At 36.3% G+C, this 18,324-nt stretch overlaps 1 protein-coding gene across 2 annotated transcripts; it reads left to right on the forward strand.

Annotated features, from left to right (window-relative positions):
* The first annotated feature begins 81 nt into the window (after positions 1–81).
* LOC109363773 (importin-11-like) lies at positions 82–17,176 on the forward strand. Of its 2 annotated transcripts, XM_031557244.1 has the most exons (9): positions 82–397; positions 3,481–3,650; positions 6,066–6,140; positions 6,430–6,573; positions 8,827–8,927; positions 11,924–11,996; positions 13,002–13,205; positions 16,005–16,137; positions 17,067–17,176. In XM_031557244.1, exons 2-9 carry the CDS (start codon positions 3,594–3,596, stop codon positions 17,159–17,161), a joined length of 882 nt encoding a protein of 293 aa, XP_031413104.1. In that variant the 5' UTR covers positions 82–397; positions 3,481–3,593; the 3' UTR covers positions 17,162–17,176. The 2 variants fall into 2 exon arrangements, with proteins under 2 accessions (XP_031413104.1, XP_031413105.1); XM_031557245.1 differs by lacking the exon at positions 3,481–3,650 and having other exon boundaries at positions 88–397.
* Positions 17,177–18,324: the final 1,148 nt, after the last annotated feature.

An 18,324-nucleotide genomic window follows, 5' to 3' on the forward strand; every position in this document is an offset into this window, starting at 1 on the left:
GGGTCCGAGCGAGCAGCGCCGAGGGGACGGGGCGGCGCGCTGCAGGGAGACCCGCGTCCTGCGGGACGGGGCAGGGCGGCCGCGGTTTACGGCTGTTTTCTTCCCGCAGGCTGACAGCCGACGGCAAAGCAGCTTCTCCGAGTCGCACGGAGGGCTGCAGTGAGTTCCGTCTCTCCTTTCTGTTGTCTTGCAGCACGTGCGGGGTGTTCTGAGTGCCGCCGCTGCCTTCGAGTGTCCCCGTCCTCGAAGGCGCCGGCAGTGCGTGGGAGCGCCTCCCGAGCTGCGCGCACCCCGGGGCTTCCACTTCCTGGAGCTCCGGCGCCCTCCTGTCCTGTCATTGCCAGTCCCGCTCCATCGTTTTGCCGTTCTGCAGGAGATTGCTGCGTGCTGTAAATCTGTATGTATGCCATATTATAGGCTTTTATTGCCCAAACCGGAGGTGTAAACTTTGGAAAGCATGTCTTCAGATGTAGGCTTTAACTGTCTGCTGGAATGGCTTCACGTGAATTAACTTGATTAATTAATTAACCAACTAATAATTAGTTTAATGCCTCTGCATGAGAGCAGGTGGAAACTAGGATTTTTATGTCTGCTGTTGCATGCTAGTTTGCTGTGAAGCATTCAGTCTTGTTTATGAAATGGCAAAGGTGAGCTGAGTTTGGAAGAAGTTAGATGAATAAGATGGGCTGTGTGACTTAAGTCATCATGAGAAGTTTCCAATGGCTGGAAAAGGGGAAACATAACCCTCATTTTCAAGAAGGGAAAAAAGCAAGGAACTACATGCCAGTTGTTCTCACCTCTGAGACTGGCAAGACCATGGAGGAGATCCTCCTGAAGGCCCTATTAACACACATGGAAAATTAAGTGATTGGTGGTAACCAGCATGGCTTCACCAAGGGTAAGTCATGCCTGGCAAACTTGGTGGCCTTTTACAGTGGAGTTACACCATCAGTGAAAGATGAGCAGCTGATTTCATTTACCTGGCTTTGTGCAAAGTGTTTGACTTTGTCTCATGTGATGTCCTGGTCACTAAAATGGAGAAAAATGAATTTGACAGATGGACCACTTACTGGATAAGGAACTGGCAGGATGGTTGTACTCAGAGAGTTGTGGTCAACAGCTCAGTGTCCAGATGGAAAGTGGTGACAAGTAGTGTTCCTCTCAGCCCAGTGCTGTTTAACATCTTTCTAGGCAACATGGACACTGGGGATTGAGTGTACTCTCAGCAAGTTGGCAGATGATCTGAAATCACCATGAAAATGATCTGAGGGCTGGTGCACCTCCCTTACAAGGACAGGCTGTGGCTTCAGCCTGGAGAAGAGAAGGTTCTGAGGGGACATTACAGTGGCCTTCCAGTACCTGATGGGAGCCTACAGGAAAGCTGCGAAGGGACTTTTTGTAAGGGCATATAGCAACAGGATGAGGAGAAATGGCTTTAAAGTTGAAGAGGGTAGGTTTAAACTAGGTATTAGGAAGAAATTCTTTACTGTGAAGGTGGTGAGACAGTGGAACGGATTGCCCAGAGAAGTTGTAAGCACCGCCTCCCTGGGTTTGTTAAGGCCAGGCTACATAGGGCTTTGAGCAGCCTGGTCTAGAGGGAGGTATCCTTGGCTATGGCAAGAAGTTGGAATTAAATGATAGTAAAGGTCACTTCCAACCTTACTGATAAAGAATGAAAATATTCCTTCCTTGTCTTTGTGCACTCCTTTCTCCTTTTTCTGTGTTGTTGCTGCTGAGCCCTGTGACATGGTTTTTCCTGAGCTGTATCCAAGCATACTCCTTTGAATAGTTCCACTATCATTTCTTACTTCCTTTACTTTCTGTAAGGAGTTTTTGGTCAGTTTGCTTTCCATTTAACCTCAAAGAATTTTTCATTTTTATCTTTTTCATTTAAATTTTAGTTACTACTGTAAATACTAATGCCAGCCTTTCTCACCAACCGTCCCTTATTCCTGTGTTCCACCTTCTTTCTTTGCTCCTTTTTCCCTCCTGTCAGCTGATTTCAGATCTGGGTTTTTGTTTCACTGTACTAATAAGTTTCTATATAAATTCTGTTATAGTTCTGGTTTACTGTTTGTGTCATTAGCAGCAAAGGGACGAAAGCACCAAAATTCATCCTAACAGAGATGTGTTTTTTTTTCTTCTATGTTACAAATATAATTGGGCAAAATGTAGACGATGTTTCCTATTTACACAAAGAAATAATGAGCTGTTCTTACAGATCTTCCTAAGGACTAACATGCAGTTGTTGTAGTAATTCTGGTCACTAGTGTAGTTGCTAATAATTTTTGTGGAACATTGAACAGCCACCATACTTGTAGTTTTTTTGTTTGTTTTTACTGCTCAGTAGAAATACAAACATCTGATATTACTGATATAGGTACTATAACCTCAAGAAAAGAGGCTCATAGGAGAATGATGGAGAGAGGTTGGAATTTCAGGAACTGCCAGCTGTTCCTGAAATTGAAATGCTTACAGGCACTGCTGATGGCTTGTGAACATCGACACCAATGCTAACTTTCATCTGAATTATTTTTTCAGAAGATGAGCCGTTGCTGGTTCTTGTGTCTGTTCAGAATAGAAATCTTGTTTTTCCTATTTTCCTCAAGACAAATGTGCTGAAAAGAAGTCTTAAGTTTCTAGTTGAATCTCCCAATCTGTGGCTGGTAGCTTTAGCCCCTTAATGTCAACCTTAAGAGCCATTCTCACCCTCTTTGTACGTGCCTCTCATGTGGTCATTTTTAGGTATCTTTTCAGCCATTCTGTAGCTCCCACTTTACCAGGTTAAACAAGTACTCAATCTCTATTCATAAATCCTTTGCGTGACTCCGGTTTCATTGGTAACTCTGGACTCTTTCCAGTTTCTGCATTTTTTTCCTTGACCCGGGGGAGGGGAAAATGATGACAAAACTGAAGACTATGTGTTAGGAGCAGTATGTTATGTGCAGTGTCCTCCTAGATACTGCTGTGTAGAGGAAGGTGGTAACATGCCTGGAGCCACTTGCCGTGTTCCTTCTAAAGTTGTCCAGTATGTAGTTAACATTATTTTCAGTGAGAACACTGTATTTTGTGAAATACTGTTATCAAGTTCAGAAGATCATAACTGAATCTGTACTTCATTACAGTGTAAAACATTTCATTGAATTAACAAAAGATAACAATTGTACAAATTAGCTGGTTAGATATGTATGAGCTGTTATGCTGATTGTTTGGAGAATGGAAGAAGCTAAGGTTTTAGGTATTTTCTCATAAAATCTTTTGTCTGCAGATATATAGCTGTTCTTGGTTTGTTTTCATAATGTGATTCTAGAATTTGAATGTATTTCAGTACGAGAAAGAACCTGAATACTCACCTTCCTTCAGCTTCAGGCATTTAAAGAGTGTGAGGGCAAGCATAGATTTTATTTATAAACTGTAACCAAAGATTGCCCCATCTTCAGCAAAATTACTAACTTCATTTTGTTCTGTTGCTCATGTCAGTCTCATCCACTGTGAGGAGTCAGTCAACAGTGCCCATTTGTGGAGGACTAGACATCTTGGGGGCTGTTCAGTTCAGATGCCTTACCTCTAGTACATCCTCAAACCAGGGTCTTATGGAGGAAATATCACTGAAGGATTGTCCTCTTCTGATGATCTTTCTTGGGCATCCGGTATGGTCTTTCTCAGAGACAAAATAATTAGTTAAGTGAATTTTTATTCTGACCTTTTAAGGTCATTCCTCTAGCAATACCTGCCCATTTTTTAATGACTTTTTTTTTTTTTTTTAATATAAACTTTTTTAAGAATTTGTGAAGCTTTGTAAATGCTTCTTTGATTGTTGTTGTTGTTGTTGTTGTTGTTGTTGGTTTTTGTTTTGTTATCTAGAACTGTTAGGTAATAATTTTGAAACAAGAAAATGGTGAAATCCTCATGGGTTTTTGTTAATGTTGTACTAACTTCAGTGTTAGTCATCTGATGACACCTGTTCTTGGTGAAGCGTGTGAAGTTTTAGTGAAATTTGTTTGAAGTTGAAGAAGTTACTTAATGTTTTGTTTAGACAGATGCACATACTGCAAACTTTGTAACTTTTAGAATTGTGGGTTTTCATTTCACAATGCTTTTTTTTTTTTTTTAATTGATTAGGTGCTCCATCATTATACTTCATCAGGTCTTGTTCAGTGGCGTAGGACTGTGGGATAAGAACGTATTTCTTTCAGAACGAAAATAATTTGACTTCTAAATAGAAATAAATGAAGTCATTTCAAAGACAAAGTATAAATTTGGTCTTGCAGGAATTGAGCTGTGATTTCCTCCGCAGTGCAAGCTCTATGCCTGCTTCTTCTAGCTTTTCTCCCAGTTATTTCTTTTCCTCCTTTCCTTTCCGTTGCTGCCTTTTTTAGGTTCTCCAAAGCTCTGTAAGTTAGACTAGACAAACTTTCTTTATGCAGTGTTTATACCAGAAGAATCTGAATATACATTTTATTGATGCTTTGTTTGTGAGAGCTTATTTTACTGAAGTTCTTAATGCTTTGCAATAGAGATCCTATTGTGATCCTTCCATTTAAGTTAATCCTGTGTTTTTCTGTGTTGCCATTGTGTTCCTGCTTTCGGGTGAATTTTGGCAGTTCAACGGGGCAGACAGTCTGAGGTGTTCAAGACATAAAATATCTGCAGAAAATGAAAGCATTGTGTTAATTCACCTGAATACCTTTTCATACTCCCTGTGTTGTCAACAACGTTATTTACAGGTTTATCCTTAGTGATTATCTTAAATGGAACAATGAGCCTATCAGGACTTCTAGTATAAGTTAGAGCTTTACCTTGACATGGATTCTTTGTTCTGGGCACTGTTCCACAAAGGGAAAGTTCTAGTTAGATTTTACAGTGCAAGTCAAGGTCCTGGTTCTGTGGAAATTGATGGTCTCTTAAGAAGCAAGCTGAGAATTTAAGTGTTTAAATTTCTTGTGGTCTCATAATTGTAGGAAGTTTTTAGGGAATTTGTAGGGTAATAAAGGTAAAAATTATTGATACAAGTAGTTAAGGAGAAATAGAAAGTAGTTTGGTTTTGCAGCACTGTTAAAGCAGAGACATACAAAGATGTATTGTATGTAGGGTATGAAACAGAAGATTACCTGTATGTTCTCTTTAGTTATTTCTACTAAGAGATTATTTAGTGGCTATTAGTTTTGAAAGTATGACCAGTTTTTTTGTTGTTGTTTTTTTGTTTGTTTGTTTTTGTGCTGTTCTTTTCTTTTTTTATCTATATGTTTTTAACCTGAAATCTTCAATTTTTTGCCTGTTTTCATTAAGGAGGACATACACTGTGAGGTCTTTGATCTTGTTTGTTTTTTTTTTTATGTTAGGGTGATGCTTTTCTCAAAAATCAAAATTTCAGACCTGTTTCAGAATAAGGCTTGATTTGTGACTTTCTGAATATCACCCTGGCAAGTTTCTACCTTATTTTTTGTGTGAATGTTGGAATGATAAACTTTGCTTTTTAGTATTGAACAAAAGCAAATTCTCAAGCCTTTTCATAGAAATAATCTGTGCTTGGTTGTTTATTTAAGAAACTTAAATATAGAAATATTTTAACTGGGATCTGTATTGCAATAAGTTTACATAGGTTATAAATGAAAATTTTAATAGACAGAAAATCAGCTATGTTAACTGTCAGATATCACTGTTTTTGTATATGTTCCTCTTTAGTTCATTGTAATCCTTATTCTACAGTCATAATAAATGTAATGTCTGCCTTGTGTCAACCAGAGAGTAATGACTTTGTTTTTCTTTACATGGTGTAAGTATGTGTTTATATTTGAAATTAAGCAGTTGTCATTTCCAGTTTTTCTAATTGGTCTATTGTATGCTAAATAGATAATAAATACATGTATGTTGAGAAAAACTCAGTAGATAAAATATGTCTAGATGTTAGATGGGCAGTTGGACCAGCTGGTCTTAGAGGTTGTTGACAACCTTAATGATGTTATGAATTATAGAAATTAACTACCTGAAATATATCAGCTTTTCTTTAGGGGCAAAATTACTCAGAAAATAGTTTTCAATACTATGCATCTTGCTTGTTTCAGGTAACCTCATGGTTTTACCTGCTTGCTGCTGAAGTTGTATTTGCAGTTTGCTCTGTCTGCTGTGCTTCACACAAGGTAACCAATTTAATATCAAAATATTTTCTGTAATCCTTCAAATCTATTAAACATGCTTGTAGTTATAGACTTAATGCTTGCTTATACTGTGAAGAATTTTCTGAAAGTAACTTAGTTTAATCTCTCTGTACCTTGACAGTGCTTATGAGTGGGTGTAATGTTATCCTACACAATGTAGTCTAATGAAAAATTAGTACAGAGTGTTTAGATAATGTGCATGGAAATTACCTGTCTGTATTTGCTGTCTTTTATTCGTAAATGTTTTTCTTCTTTTTTTAAATGCTTTCAGACTTTCATGGATCTCAACAGTGCAAGCAGTATTGTTTTGCAAGTCTTGACCCAAGCTACTAGTCAAGATACTGCAGTGCTGAAGCCAGCTGAAGAACAACTGAAACAGTGGGAGACACAGCCAGGCTTTTACTCTGTTTTGTTGGTAAGATACACTGGAAAAAGTGTTGTTTCTTAAATTATCAGCAAGTTGAAGGTGGCTTTTTAGAACAGTGTTGGATAGTGACCTCTGGCTAAGGGTGGCATTGAGTTGTCATAGTCCAGCTTGCTGATGACCTTACACAAGCTGTGGTTGGCATTGTCCTCACTGTCTCTGAGGAGATTTGATTCCCAGGCACTTAGGTAAGGGAGAAAATAGAACTTCTAGCAGAATGAGTTGCTGAGTCTCTAGTGTTAAACCTGTTGTGAGATAATAGAAGATAATAGAAGGCCAAGAGGACCCTTGCTGAAGGAATTGCCTTTACCACCCTCATGAGGTAATAATATTTGTGTGTACCAAGGCAGTACCACCTTTGTTGTGGAGTTGATGTACATGGTGACAGTTTTCATACAATAAAAACTCCTTCATGCATTCAGTTTGATACTCAGGTAGTATTGATTTCCTTCTTGTCAGCAAAAGAGGGTTTTCTAGGGAGACTAGATGACTTGACTGGTAGTAAAGTTCCAAGAATAGGAAAGATGAGAATCTTATTTTACTGCTGTTGTTGATGAAACAGATCTGTAAATATGATGCAAGGTGATGAAGTACGTATTCTCGAAGAACCAGAGAATCTCTACTTCTTTGTTTAACTTCATTAAGGCACTCAGACTGTCTGGAAGAAAAAGTAGTTGGTACCTTCTTGATGGAGCAAGGGGTTAAGCAGGTGGTTGTAAATGGAGAATTGTTAAGACAGTCAATCCCTATGGGAAAGGTGAATGATGTAATTACTAATGTCAGTATCTCTTCTGGGATAAAGAGAATAGGGAAAACTATAGTGTGTGATGAAATATGTATCTTTGAATCTACAGTAGTAGATTCTATTGTACTATTTAGCAGTGATGTTACTATGCATTTTTATACTTCTTTTGAAGATGTTATATACCTCTTGATGAATAGAGATGGAAAGGCAGTTAGAACTGCTTGTTTGTTTTGTGTTGCCAGTTGTATGAGTTTCAGTTGTTTAGCTTTGTTCCTGTAATTTCTGTGGCAACATTGTGGCTACAACCCTTGATGTTTATCTAATGGTTGCTAGTTTTGAATCGATATCTTTGTTGGCTTGTGTTTGCTTTGTAGTGATGGAGCTTTGTGGCTTTTTTGTTGTTGTTTTGAGCATTATATCTAGAAAGTTTGAATTATTATAGAAATTGAATTTGAGAGAAGTGCAATTAAGATCTGAATTTATAGTGAAAATGCTTGACAAACATTTTCCTGAGCTCTTTGAAAGCTGTATTTACAGTTTCTTCAAACATGATATGCAGTTATAACACTCTACTGACCTGAGTCCCTATGGTTTTCATGTTTTTGTGGGCTTCTGAAGTGAACTGATTTAAGTGGAGTATAGAATAAAACCACTGACTTCATGTGTGTTTACTCACTCAGAGAAGGCAGTAAGGTCTCATGCCCTCAAGAAATATCTATCTGATACTGTCATCTTTTTCCTAAGGTGACAGTGGACACGGCAGAAAAGCTGCTGTCCACTGTGGTACCTGTTTTAAGTTTCCATGGCTTACCTTTATTTCAGCTCTTCCTGTTTAGTTAATTTTTAGAAGCACTGTATAGGAGAATTCCTGTATGCATTTATGTGCATTTGTGTGTACTTGTACATACATGTGTGTAGCAGTGTGTGTATGAATGAATGTGTATGTATGTATTTAGCAGCTGAAGCTAATGTTCAAATATAAAGCATAGGCAAATTGACAGTTGCTATCCTGTCAGTTCACTATTTTCTCGTTGATATTGGTAGTCAGGGAGGTTCTTGGCATGGGTCAAGAATAATGAGGAAATCTCCTCAAGGACCTTGGAAGTCTGCACAATGCAGAGTAATTTCTTACTTCAGTCAGAATCTGTCTGTTTTGTTGAAATAATTTTGTTGTAATAATTCATTGGTGCTGGTAATTACCCTGTAATTCCCTGCTCTACCTGATGAGATTAGAATTTTATTTACATTCTTCATTAGACTTATATTTTTCAAATTAAATTTTAAGGCTGAGCATTTTTGTAAGCTCTTAAAATTAGTTTTAACATATTATTTTACTTGTCTGTCAAATGCTGATTGATGCAATTTGTTTCTATACGCTCTTATACACAGAAGGGTGTGTTTATACATGTGCCAGTGCATGTTTTTATACAGCTTCTTTTCTTTCTGTGGCATATTGGATCACTTTTAACTTTTTTTCTCTTTTTTTTTTTTAAAAACAGAACATTTTTACAAATCATGCCCTGGATGTGAATGTCAGATGGTTAGCTGTGTTGTATTTTAAAAATGGAATTGATCGCTACTGGAGACGAGTTGCACCACAGTAAGTTCTGACTCCCTTCCACTTAACCTACAGTAGGTTTTGGTACACTTCCCCAACTGATAATCAGCTAACTCCTTTGTAGATAGCAGCTTCTTTGGAGTTGATGTTGAAGTTAAAACTTTACAATCTTGGGGCTCTGTCTGCTCACATATTATTTTTCACAACTTTCTTCATGTTTTGCTTTAAAAAACTGAGCTACAAGTGTGTTTTGTAGTCACCAAGTTTTGAAATAACGTTATGAGGTTTATAATTATTATCTAGGTTTTCTGATACTGGCAGATATGGTAGGTGTGAAGACTCCTGGAAAGGTTACCTGTGCGAATTTCATGTAATTCAGAATTCTCATTGAATTATATGCATGGGAAAGAGGCAGTAGCTAACACAATAGGAAATTCTGATCTTCCTTTTCTTCTCCTGTTGTATCTGTTCTGATAATACATGACAAAAAGCTCTCCAAAGAAGTTACAAGTGTAGTCGGTATTAAGCACTGAATATTTTACTTGAAAGTTACAGTGTCATTATAATTTGTTGCAAATACAGAATTGTGTAATTCATAGAATCACTGAATGGCTTGGTTTAAAAACCATGTATTTTCAACCACCTACTATGGGCAGGTTGGCAGCCACCATATCAAGCTGCCCAGGGCCTTATCCAACCTGGCCTTGAATGCTTCCAGGATGGGGCCCCTAGCCTTCTCTGGCAGCCTGTGCCAAGGCCTCACTGCCTTCTGACAGATAACCTATTCATATAACCTACTAATGTAGCTTTAATTCATTTGTAAATCAGAGCTAAAGTTTCTTTTAAAGCAGTAATTCTTGAATACTTACACGCATGTGGAGAACATTCCATCTCCAGGAACAGTTACAGTATATTAAATGCCTTTCTTTCACTGTGTTCAAGTTTTCCTTGAGTCTAGCAGGACTAACTTTACCCTATTTCTGCTGAGTGATTGTGGCTTTACAACTGCTGTTTCTACGTGGTGGGAAGATACATATTATATTGAAATCATTAATTATTTGGAAAGTAGAATAGTTGAGTGTTTCGTTCTAATAAAATTCATAGTTACAGAATTAGACAATACATAGTTACAGAATTAGACAAAAGTCATAACAACTTCTTTAAAGAGAAAATGATCCTTCTGAAATATATTGCTTTCTGCACATGTTTGCCTTTGCTGTCCGTCACACTCAAGCTACTTATTCTTTGCCTGTGTTAGACTTAAAGCAGCATTTTTCAACAAGTAGTTTTAGAGATAGGCCTTTGAATGTTCTTTATCCTGTTTTCTCAGGCAACTTTCTCTGAGTAGATTCTAGGTTTGTGATAGCCTGTTTTCAGGCACTATGTGATCTATCTTTTGGAAGCGTTATCTGATTATAGTCTTATTTTATAATTTTGTACATTCTTGGTTTTTTCAAAAATAACTTCTCTTGAGTCTCGGTACTATCAATTTCTTTTCCTGAAAATATTGTTGATTTCACGTCTAACTTATTACTATGAATTCCCATCTTTTGTGGACTTTGTTCTTTAATTTGATAACTATATTAGCAACCTTCATTATATCTTTCATCGTATTTTCATTTGAATGCTAATTTCAAATAGTGTCAGATTTAGACTTCTAGTTTATGAACTAATACATCCTAAAAATATGTATAAATAAACAAAAGCTCCAGAGGAACTTTTTAAATCTGTGGGTAAGCATTTTCCCATGCTACAAACACAGAAAAATATGAAAAAGCTTAAAAACTGCAAATTGTGGAAGACTACAACTTCAAGAATTTTGAGGCTTAGCGATTTTTCCTCTGGTGTAATTTAGCACAGAGGTAAGATTACTTATTAAATAATAAGCACTCTTCATAACTTCTAGTTTGTCTGGAGTTGTAGGCATTTATTGCATTTTATTAAAGGAAAATGGAGAGGCTGTTTCCTGTGGTTATGCCTGTGAACTCCGCGGTGTGTAAATAAGTAGCTGGAATTCTAGGTGTCCAGCAGATGTCAGTGTTGGACTATCTGGATGGTAAATTCTCCGGAACTCCTCTGAGCGGTTGGAGACTTGTTGTATATGTATGTCGCAAAAACACTATACCGCTTGGATCCTGATTGAAATCTTAAATTCTTTAACTTTCTGTCCACTTTGTTTATCATAAACTTTTGTATTTAAGGGGTTTCTTCTTTTGCTTTGCTTGTAAATGTCAAAGTAACTTATAATATTTTTACTTGTAGTAATGAATTGTAGGTTTACGGGTTTTGAAATGTCCATTTAGTATGCTTGACACAAAAGACAGTTCAGGCAAGGGCTCTCATGAGCTCACAAAATAAAGGAAATCATAAAGTTGAACAATTAAACACTTTCTTTGTTTGCTATTCTTCAAAGCGACAGATCTCTGCAATCACTGAAATGTGCAGGCTGTAATTAATTGAGATTAGATTTCTTAGGTACATCAATAGTACCTTTCATGTTGTAGAAACCATTCAGATTATGCCTTTGTATCTGGAAATTTTATGCTGCATTTGTGTATTTACAAACACAACAACAAAAATACAGGCACAGTGGAAATTCTTCTTCTGTCAGTAAATGAAAGTGCTTGAATCACAATTATTACAGTAATAATTGTACACTAAATCCTTAATTACAGTCAGTTTTTACTTTGTATAGTTTTTCTTGTCTCAATATGGCTGCATCTAATCTGTACGTGAACTTTCTTTTTTGCCAGTTGGGTTTATGTAGGTCACGGTAAAACCTAATGCCAAAAGACCTTGTAATACTTGAGCGTTTCACTTTTTCTATCCTTGAGATAGTTGAAAAGCAAGGGATGACCTCTTCATAATTCACATTTGCACGCCATTTTCTTGAAATATATATTTCAGTTTGATAATCTTCACCCAGTCACTACAATGCACAAATTGTAGTAATTGTCTAAGAGTAGTGACAACTCTAAGTAAGGATTACTGAGTTTTGTTGGAAATGAAATTATATTCTAATAAATGTATCCTGACAGTGCTCTTTCTGAAGAAGAAAAAACAACGTTGCGTGCTGGACTTATTGCCAACTTTAATGAACCAGTGAATCAGGTCAGTGATGAGTAACTGATTAATACTTGAATTGGTTTTCTTTCTTTACAAAATATTTTAAAATAATAATAAAATTTACAAGTTTCAATTTATATGTTGCCTTTTGTACACATCTTTATGTTGAAGTGAGATCCTGTCTCATAATATAAAGAACACTGAATTATGATATGTCTTTCGTTGTTGTTGCTTAGTTTTGGTTTTTGTTCTTCTGTTGCTGGTTGCAGTGACAGTTTGTTACCCTTTGATGTTTATACAGACACGTGGGGAATGGATGTAACCCAAAAATGACTTTCTCCACTCCCCCTCCTCAGTGACTTTCTTTTTCAGATTTGTCTGTACACTGATCTGTCGCTCAGTATAGGAAGGATGGTGGCAGTGGTGTAGCAGGAATGAACTGTTGAGAATGCTGCAGCATAGACCCACCTAAGCAGTATTGCTGCCCTGTGTCTAATCACTGCTTAAATGAACTTACATAAACATAATAAAGATTTAGTAGGATACTGTCTAGTCATATATAATTTAAAGTGCTGTTTTGTTTAAGCTGCTGTTTTGATTAGAATAAGGAGTTGAGTTTTGGGCCATTAATGTTAGCTCTAAGTATTCATATGCTAGATTAATCAGCCTTCCTTCTGCTAAAGGATTCTTGCTTATACAAATATGAGATTCTGGAAGGAATTATTAGCTAATATTTTAAGCTAGTTCCTAAAGAACTTTGATCTCTTTAGTAATCTTTATGCAAAATATAAACATTACTGCCAGTTTAGCATTTTACTTAATATTTAATCAGAAAGTTGAAGGAATTGTTTTTCTGTGCACTTTAAAATAGCTTCAGGAAAAAAAAAAAAAGATGCAAAAACTTGATAAGTCCATAGCTTTTTTTAAATTCAAGTTTTATTTGGCTGTTAAATTCTGCAGTGTTTGTCTCCTGAATGATCTTTGACTTTATGGTACCTATGTATTGTTTTGATTGTTTTTTGTGGTTTTTGTTTGTTTGTTTGTTTTCAGATAGCAACTCAGATCTCTGTACTGATAGCTAAAGTTGCCAGGGTGGACTGCCCAAGGCAATGGCCGGAACTTATACCTACACTTCTAGAATCTGTGAAAGTCCAAGATGATCTTCGACAGCACAGAGCATTACTTACATTTTATCATGTTACGAAGACCCTGGCATCCAAGCGACTTGCTGCAGACAGGAAACTTTTCTATGATGTAAGTAACATGATACAGTATTGCACAGCATAAGCAAACAGTTTGTCTTATATGCTTGTCACTTCCCTCTGGTTAGCTGAAAATGAAATAATGGCAATTATGTGGACTTTTACATCTGCCCTTGAAACAAATGTGCTTACTTTGGGTGTATGTACAATATGAAGTGCTTGAAAGTCAATTTCTGTGTGAAATAAAGGTATTTCAAACTTTTATTCAACTTTTTATCTAATTTGAGTGTTTTTATTACATTTTGTATTAAGAAGCAGAGTTTAATCTGTGTAAATCAAGTGTTTGTTAACATATTGTAAAGCAGATCTTACAATATATAAAATAGCATTGTTTTTGGAAGAGTGTTCTGTATCCATATCTCAATGGTCTTTAAGAAATGCTGGATTTTAGATTCCGTTACCACAGTATTTTTTCCTTTATTGTCCATTGAAATGTGATTGTGATGATTTGGCTTTCATCACATCAACTTCTTTCTCCAGGTTAATTGGAAAATAGGATTTGAATGAAAACGCCAAATCTTGTCTCATGGAGTTTGCCTTTTCCATTGTAAGAGTCTGCTGTTTAGAATGCAGATTTGTCTTTGGCTGTGTTTGCAGTCCAATCTGTAGTTAGCCAGTGATATGATATAATTAACTGGATGTAGCAAATTAAACATCAGTTTTACTGTGTTGTACACAATGGAGGAAAAAAAAAACAAACCACCTTAATCTGAACTGTGTACGTCCACAGCTTTATGAACTTCAGGTGGAAAAAGAAAATTTTTTAAGCATGTGATACTATGATATTATTGATATTTAAGGTTTTTTAAAATTTCTTTTAGAAACAGCAGACTTTGAGGTTTGCTTCTTCTGCCTCCTGGTAAAGGGAATTCACATCTCTTAAGTGGCATGTGACTTCTCTTGGACAGCGGAGCTTTTCTCATAACAAATAACAGAGTTTTTAAGCATTTTTCCAATTTTTTAGTGACTGCACTTCAGAATATGTGTAGTAGAAAGAAAACAGTGCTTTTCATCCTAATTCTTACTTTCAAATATTCATAATCTTGAGAGGGCATTTTACCTTTCTAATATTTCTCTGAACTTTTAAAGAAAAATAACAAAATTGTCACATTTTGCTTATTGTTTTGTTGAGGTTGTTTTTTTTTGTTTTTTTGTTTTTTTGTCCTAGGAAAGGAACAGGCTTTCAAAGACTATCTTACTTCTAGTACTGCTAGTTTGGGTATTTTTGACAATTCTTCACACATATTTTATTTTCTGTTTCAAATTTCTTGAACCCCTTAAACTTCAGAAGTAGAGGAGGAGTGATGATGTTAACAGAGCTCTTGTATTTGTGATCATGTCTTCTTTGATGAGTTTGTTCAATAGCTGAAACCATATGATAATTTTCTTCTATGCAACAATTTTTTTTTTAATTTCTAAAAAGCAGTCTTCAGTGAACATAACATGTACTGTTTGCCACATCTGATCTTTTGTATTTTGAGAACAGTATGGAACAGTAGTACATGAAGAGCTGAAGTAGTCAAAGCTGCAGTATTATTTCCTAAAGACACATCAGCAATATCATTCCTTACAATTTATTTTTTTTGCTTTAAAAATATTTATATTTTCTACCCGCTATTATGATTCTTTGTAAAACAAAACAAAACAAAAAAAATTGTAGAAACAGCAGCTTGATGCTATATATTTGAATAAACTAACAGGAAATAAATTTGATACCAGATACTCCTATGCTTGCCCAGAAATTACTTTTTTTTTTAATAATGGAAGTGCGGAGTTCTGCACAACTTCTATCTTACTTCTTTGATGCTTTTAGAGATTGACAACTATTTGAAGTATGGTCCAGAATAGATTCAATATGAATCTTCATGGTCATTGGTAGCCTATGAGATCTAACACTGAACAAGTCTTCCATCTTTGATTTTACCATTACTTTTCATCTTGAGCATTTTTCACGTATGATAATACTTGATGTTTGTTCTTCTTTCTTTACTACCACCATCAATCTTTACCTACATCATTGACTAAGGAAATTTAAGGCAGTCCAGCTCTGTGACTAGAACTTCCCCTTTACTGCAATATGTAATTTGCTTTATTGCAATATCTAATTGTTATTTAAATGATTTCAAATTTTAAAAAAAATGTGATGGGTCCTCCTACTGGGTAGTGCAGGTATCTGTGGTTCTCTTTCCCTAGTTATTGTTAATAAAGCAGTTATTGTTTTAAATACTGTCAGTCACGCTATATTTTAAATTTTATGAGGTGAGGTGAAGTCAGAGTTCGTAGCTATCATAAAAATTAGTTTGTGGAGGCATCATTCAATACAATTTGATTAGATACATACATGTTACTCCTACCTGTATTCCCAGAGTAAGCTGATTCAGATGTTAGCTATGCTGTGAGACAAATTGCTTAAATCTAGTGAGAGGAGACAATCAGGAGAGCTTTGAGTTTTTGAAGCCTATTCTATAGCTAGAATCAGTGAAAATCAAGTAAGAAAGGGGGCTTATATAGTTGAAGTGGTATAGTTGAAGTGGTAGAGTCACAGAATAGGTAGCCTGGGAAGCAGCTGAATCTGTTGTAACATATTTGAGATAAGTTTTTTCCAAAGAAGTTTGGAAAATATCTTCTGTACAACTCGGTGCAACAAAGCAGTGAGTGAAACGCTTTCGTCTGTATTATACAAGAAGGTAGAGTAAGTAATTTAAGACTAAACTGGCCTTTAAAAAATTACAAATTTATCATAGTAGTCAGATTTGGGAAATTTAATACATTGTTGATCTTTCTTTTCCAGCTTGCATCTGGAATCTATAGCTTTGCATGTTCCTTGTGGAATCATCATACAGACACATTCCTACAACAGGCTTGCACAGGGAATGAAGCTGCTGCCTCAAATTCATTAGAAAGAACTTTGTTGTCATTGAAAGGTAATAATATCAAATTGTGTTAAATATGTTACAATTCTCTTCTTCAAATGATCAAGACTTCTCTGGTAAAGAGTCTTAACAAGAAGTAACAAGTCCATGCCTATTGAGAAAACAGGCCTCTTTTGGCATGCCTTTAGCAAGGCAGGTGAGGATGGTGCATTGGAAAAAGAACAAAATACCTTTGTTCCCCTGTATGCACTGTTCTGACATACTTGTGGGAGGAAGTCAAAGTTTAGGAGATGAGAAAGTGGGGGGGGGCATGACAAGAAGCGTTTTTGTGTGTGTTATAATGCAAGTTTGCATCTGTCTGTCTTATTTTAAACACATACCTGAGGAAACTGATCAATAAGTTTATGTTAAGTTCATCTTATGATCAGTGAAGAGATATAGCCATATCAGTCAGTTTAGATTTTTAGATCAGTTTAGACTGATGCTCAAGAATTTATCAGTGAAATGAATGTGTGTTTGTACTGTACTGTGTCACACTGAGGAAATAAAAATATTTGTGTGCATACCTGCAATGTGGTTGATAACAGTTTTTAGACATTTCAGAAGTTGTGGCATAGGGCTGCTTTGGGTTTCTGGCAGTAAAAAGCCTGAAAAAATTAATAAGGTGGTATATGGGCCGTATCTGACTTGTTCCTGTTATAAAACCGGCTCCTTAATAGGTGAATATGTAAAACTTTTGCAGAATTCTTTTTGATGATTCAGTAACTTAGTGTTTTCTTAATTAGTTTTCACATCATATATTGAATTTTAAAATAATTCAATAAGATTATCATCGTGATATGTATGGTAGGACCATCTGAAAACCTAAAATTAATCTTTTATTTGGAGAATTGGAAGAAATGCACAGCAACTAGGCATGTTATGAAATCTCTTGGAGCAAGGGCTGAGAAATTTCTACCCGGTTACTTCTTTTTTCCTAGTGCTTCGTAAACTAACAGTCCATGGATTTGTAGAACCTCATCGAAGTGTAGAGGTGATGGTAAGGAACATTCATCTGTTTCTATACTTACATTAGAAATCTTCAGTTACTGTTTCAGCTCTTAGAGCGCGTTTAAAGTTATTTTAAGCATGCCTGTGCAGCCTTCTGGCTGCCTGGGCTGTGCTGAGCAAACAGAAATTGTCTTGGGATGCATAACACCAGGTTTGCTCTGAAAGTAATGCCTCCTATTTATTTGCATGGAAATTACAACAGGTAGAATACAGTAACACTATTTGGTAGAGCAAAATCTCAGCTGTAAAACGTTAGTTTTCAATCTTGTCATCTCTATCAGCTATGCATTGTTTCCTGTGATGAACAAGAACTTACATGGTGTGCTTGTAACAGTCTGCACCAGTGAAGGTGACCCACTCTTGCTGCTGCTGCTGAAACACACCACCCAGTGCCTCACTGTGCTCACGTCCACTGTGTAGTCTCAATCAGTGTTCAGTAAGTGTCAGTGAATGTCAGTGGCTGCCATTTTTTCCACTTGATGGAATCCAGTGACACACTTCTTTTTCTTCTACACTTACACACCAGACACCATTTTGTTGGACTGCCCCTCTGCTGCCATCTGTTTCATAGCTTCAGATTATAATGGAATATTGGCAGGAAGGTTCATCCTCAACTGTCATACCACCAGCATCCACCTTCTATATCCTGGGCCAGTATAACAAAATAGCAGGCATTACTTTCGAGCAGCCATCCTATAATATCAGTCATGTGTATTAGTAACAAAATTTATCTTAATCTTTAATACTTTTTATTAAAACAAAAAATGCACAACAGAAACCCAGAACTAGTGGGACTCGTGGCCTTGTTCTTGTGAAATTAACGCATCAGTCACTGGTTTGGCAGTGGCTGCACTTCTTAGTGAGTTCTCAAGGTATTTGTCAGAGATTTTTGGTAAAATGTTACTCCTGTACTTCAACCTTGAAAATGGTTGTTCACAAGTGAATGTGCTGCCGAAAAGTGATGATATGAGTAAGGCTGACTGTGAAGTGAGGAATGTTTTTTTTGTTGTTTTTTTTTTTTTTTTCCCTGTAAGAGTGGGCTTATGAAAGGAGAGAGAGACAGTCAGATTTTTGAGGTGAATGTCTGGTTACAATCTTGTACGCTCCATTTGAAAATACCCAGTTTGTGTATTTATGTCGTCTGAAAATAGTTGCAAATTGCCAAAAAAAAAGTTGTTTTTTTTTTTT

Source organism: Meleagris gallopavo, chromosome Z, assembly GCF_000146605.3.
Source record: "Meleagris gallopavo isolate NT-WF06-2002-E0010 breed Aviagen turkey brand Nicholas breeding stock chromosome Z, Turkey_5.1, whole genome shotgun sequence".
Taxonomy (NCBI): domain Eukaryota; kingdom Metazoa; phylum Chordata; class Aves; order Galliformes; family Phasianidae; genus Meleagris; species Meleagris gallopavo.

Bases quoted from the DNA above. Each gene is read 5' to 3' on its own strand.
- LOC109363773 (XM_031557244.1), top strand. From the start codon at position 3,594: ATGGAGGAAATATCACTGAAGGATTGTCCTCTTCTGATGATCTTTCTT. The intron at 8,928-11,923 runs GTAAGTTCTGAC...GTATCCTGACAG, and splicing joins TGGAGACGAGTTGCACCACA to TGCTCTTTCTGAAGAAGAAA. The intron at 13,206-16,004 runs GTAAGTAACATG...TTTCTTTTCCAG, and splicing joins ACAGGAAACTTTTCTATGAT to CTTGCATCTGGAATCTATAG.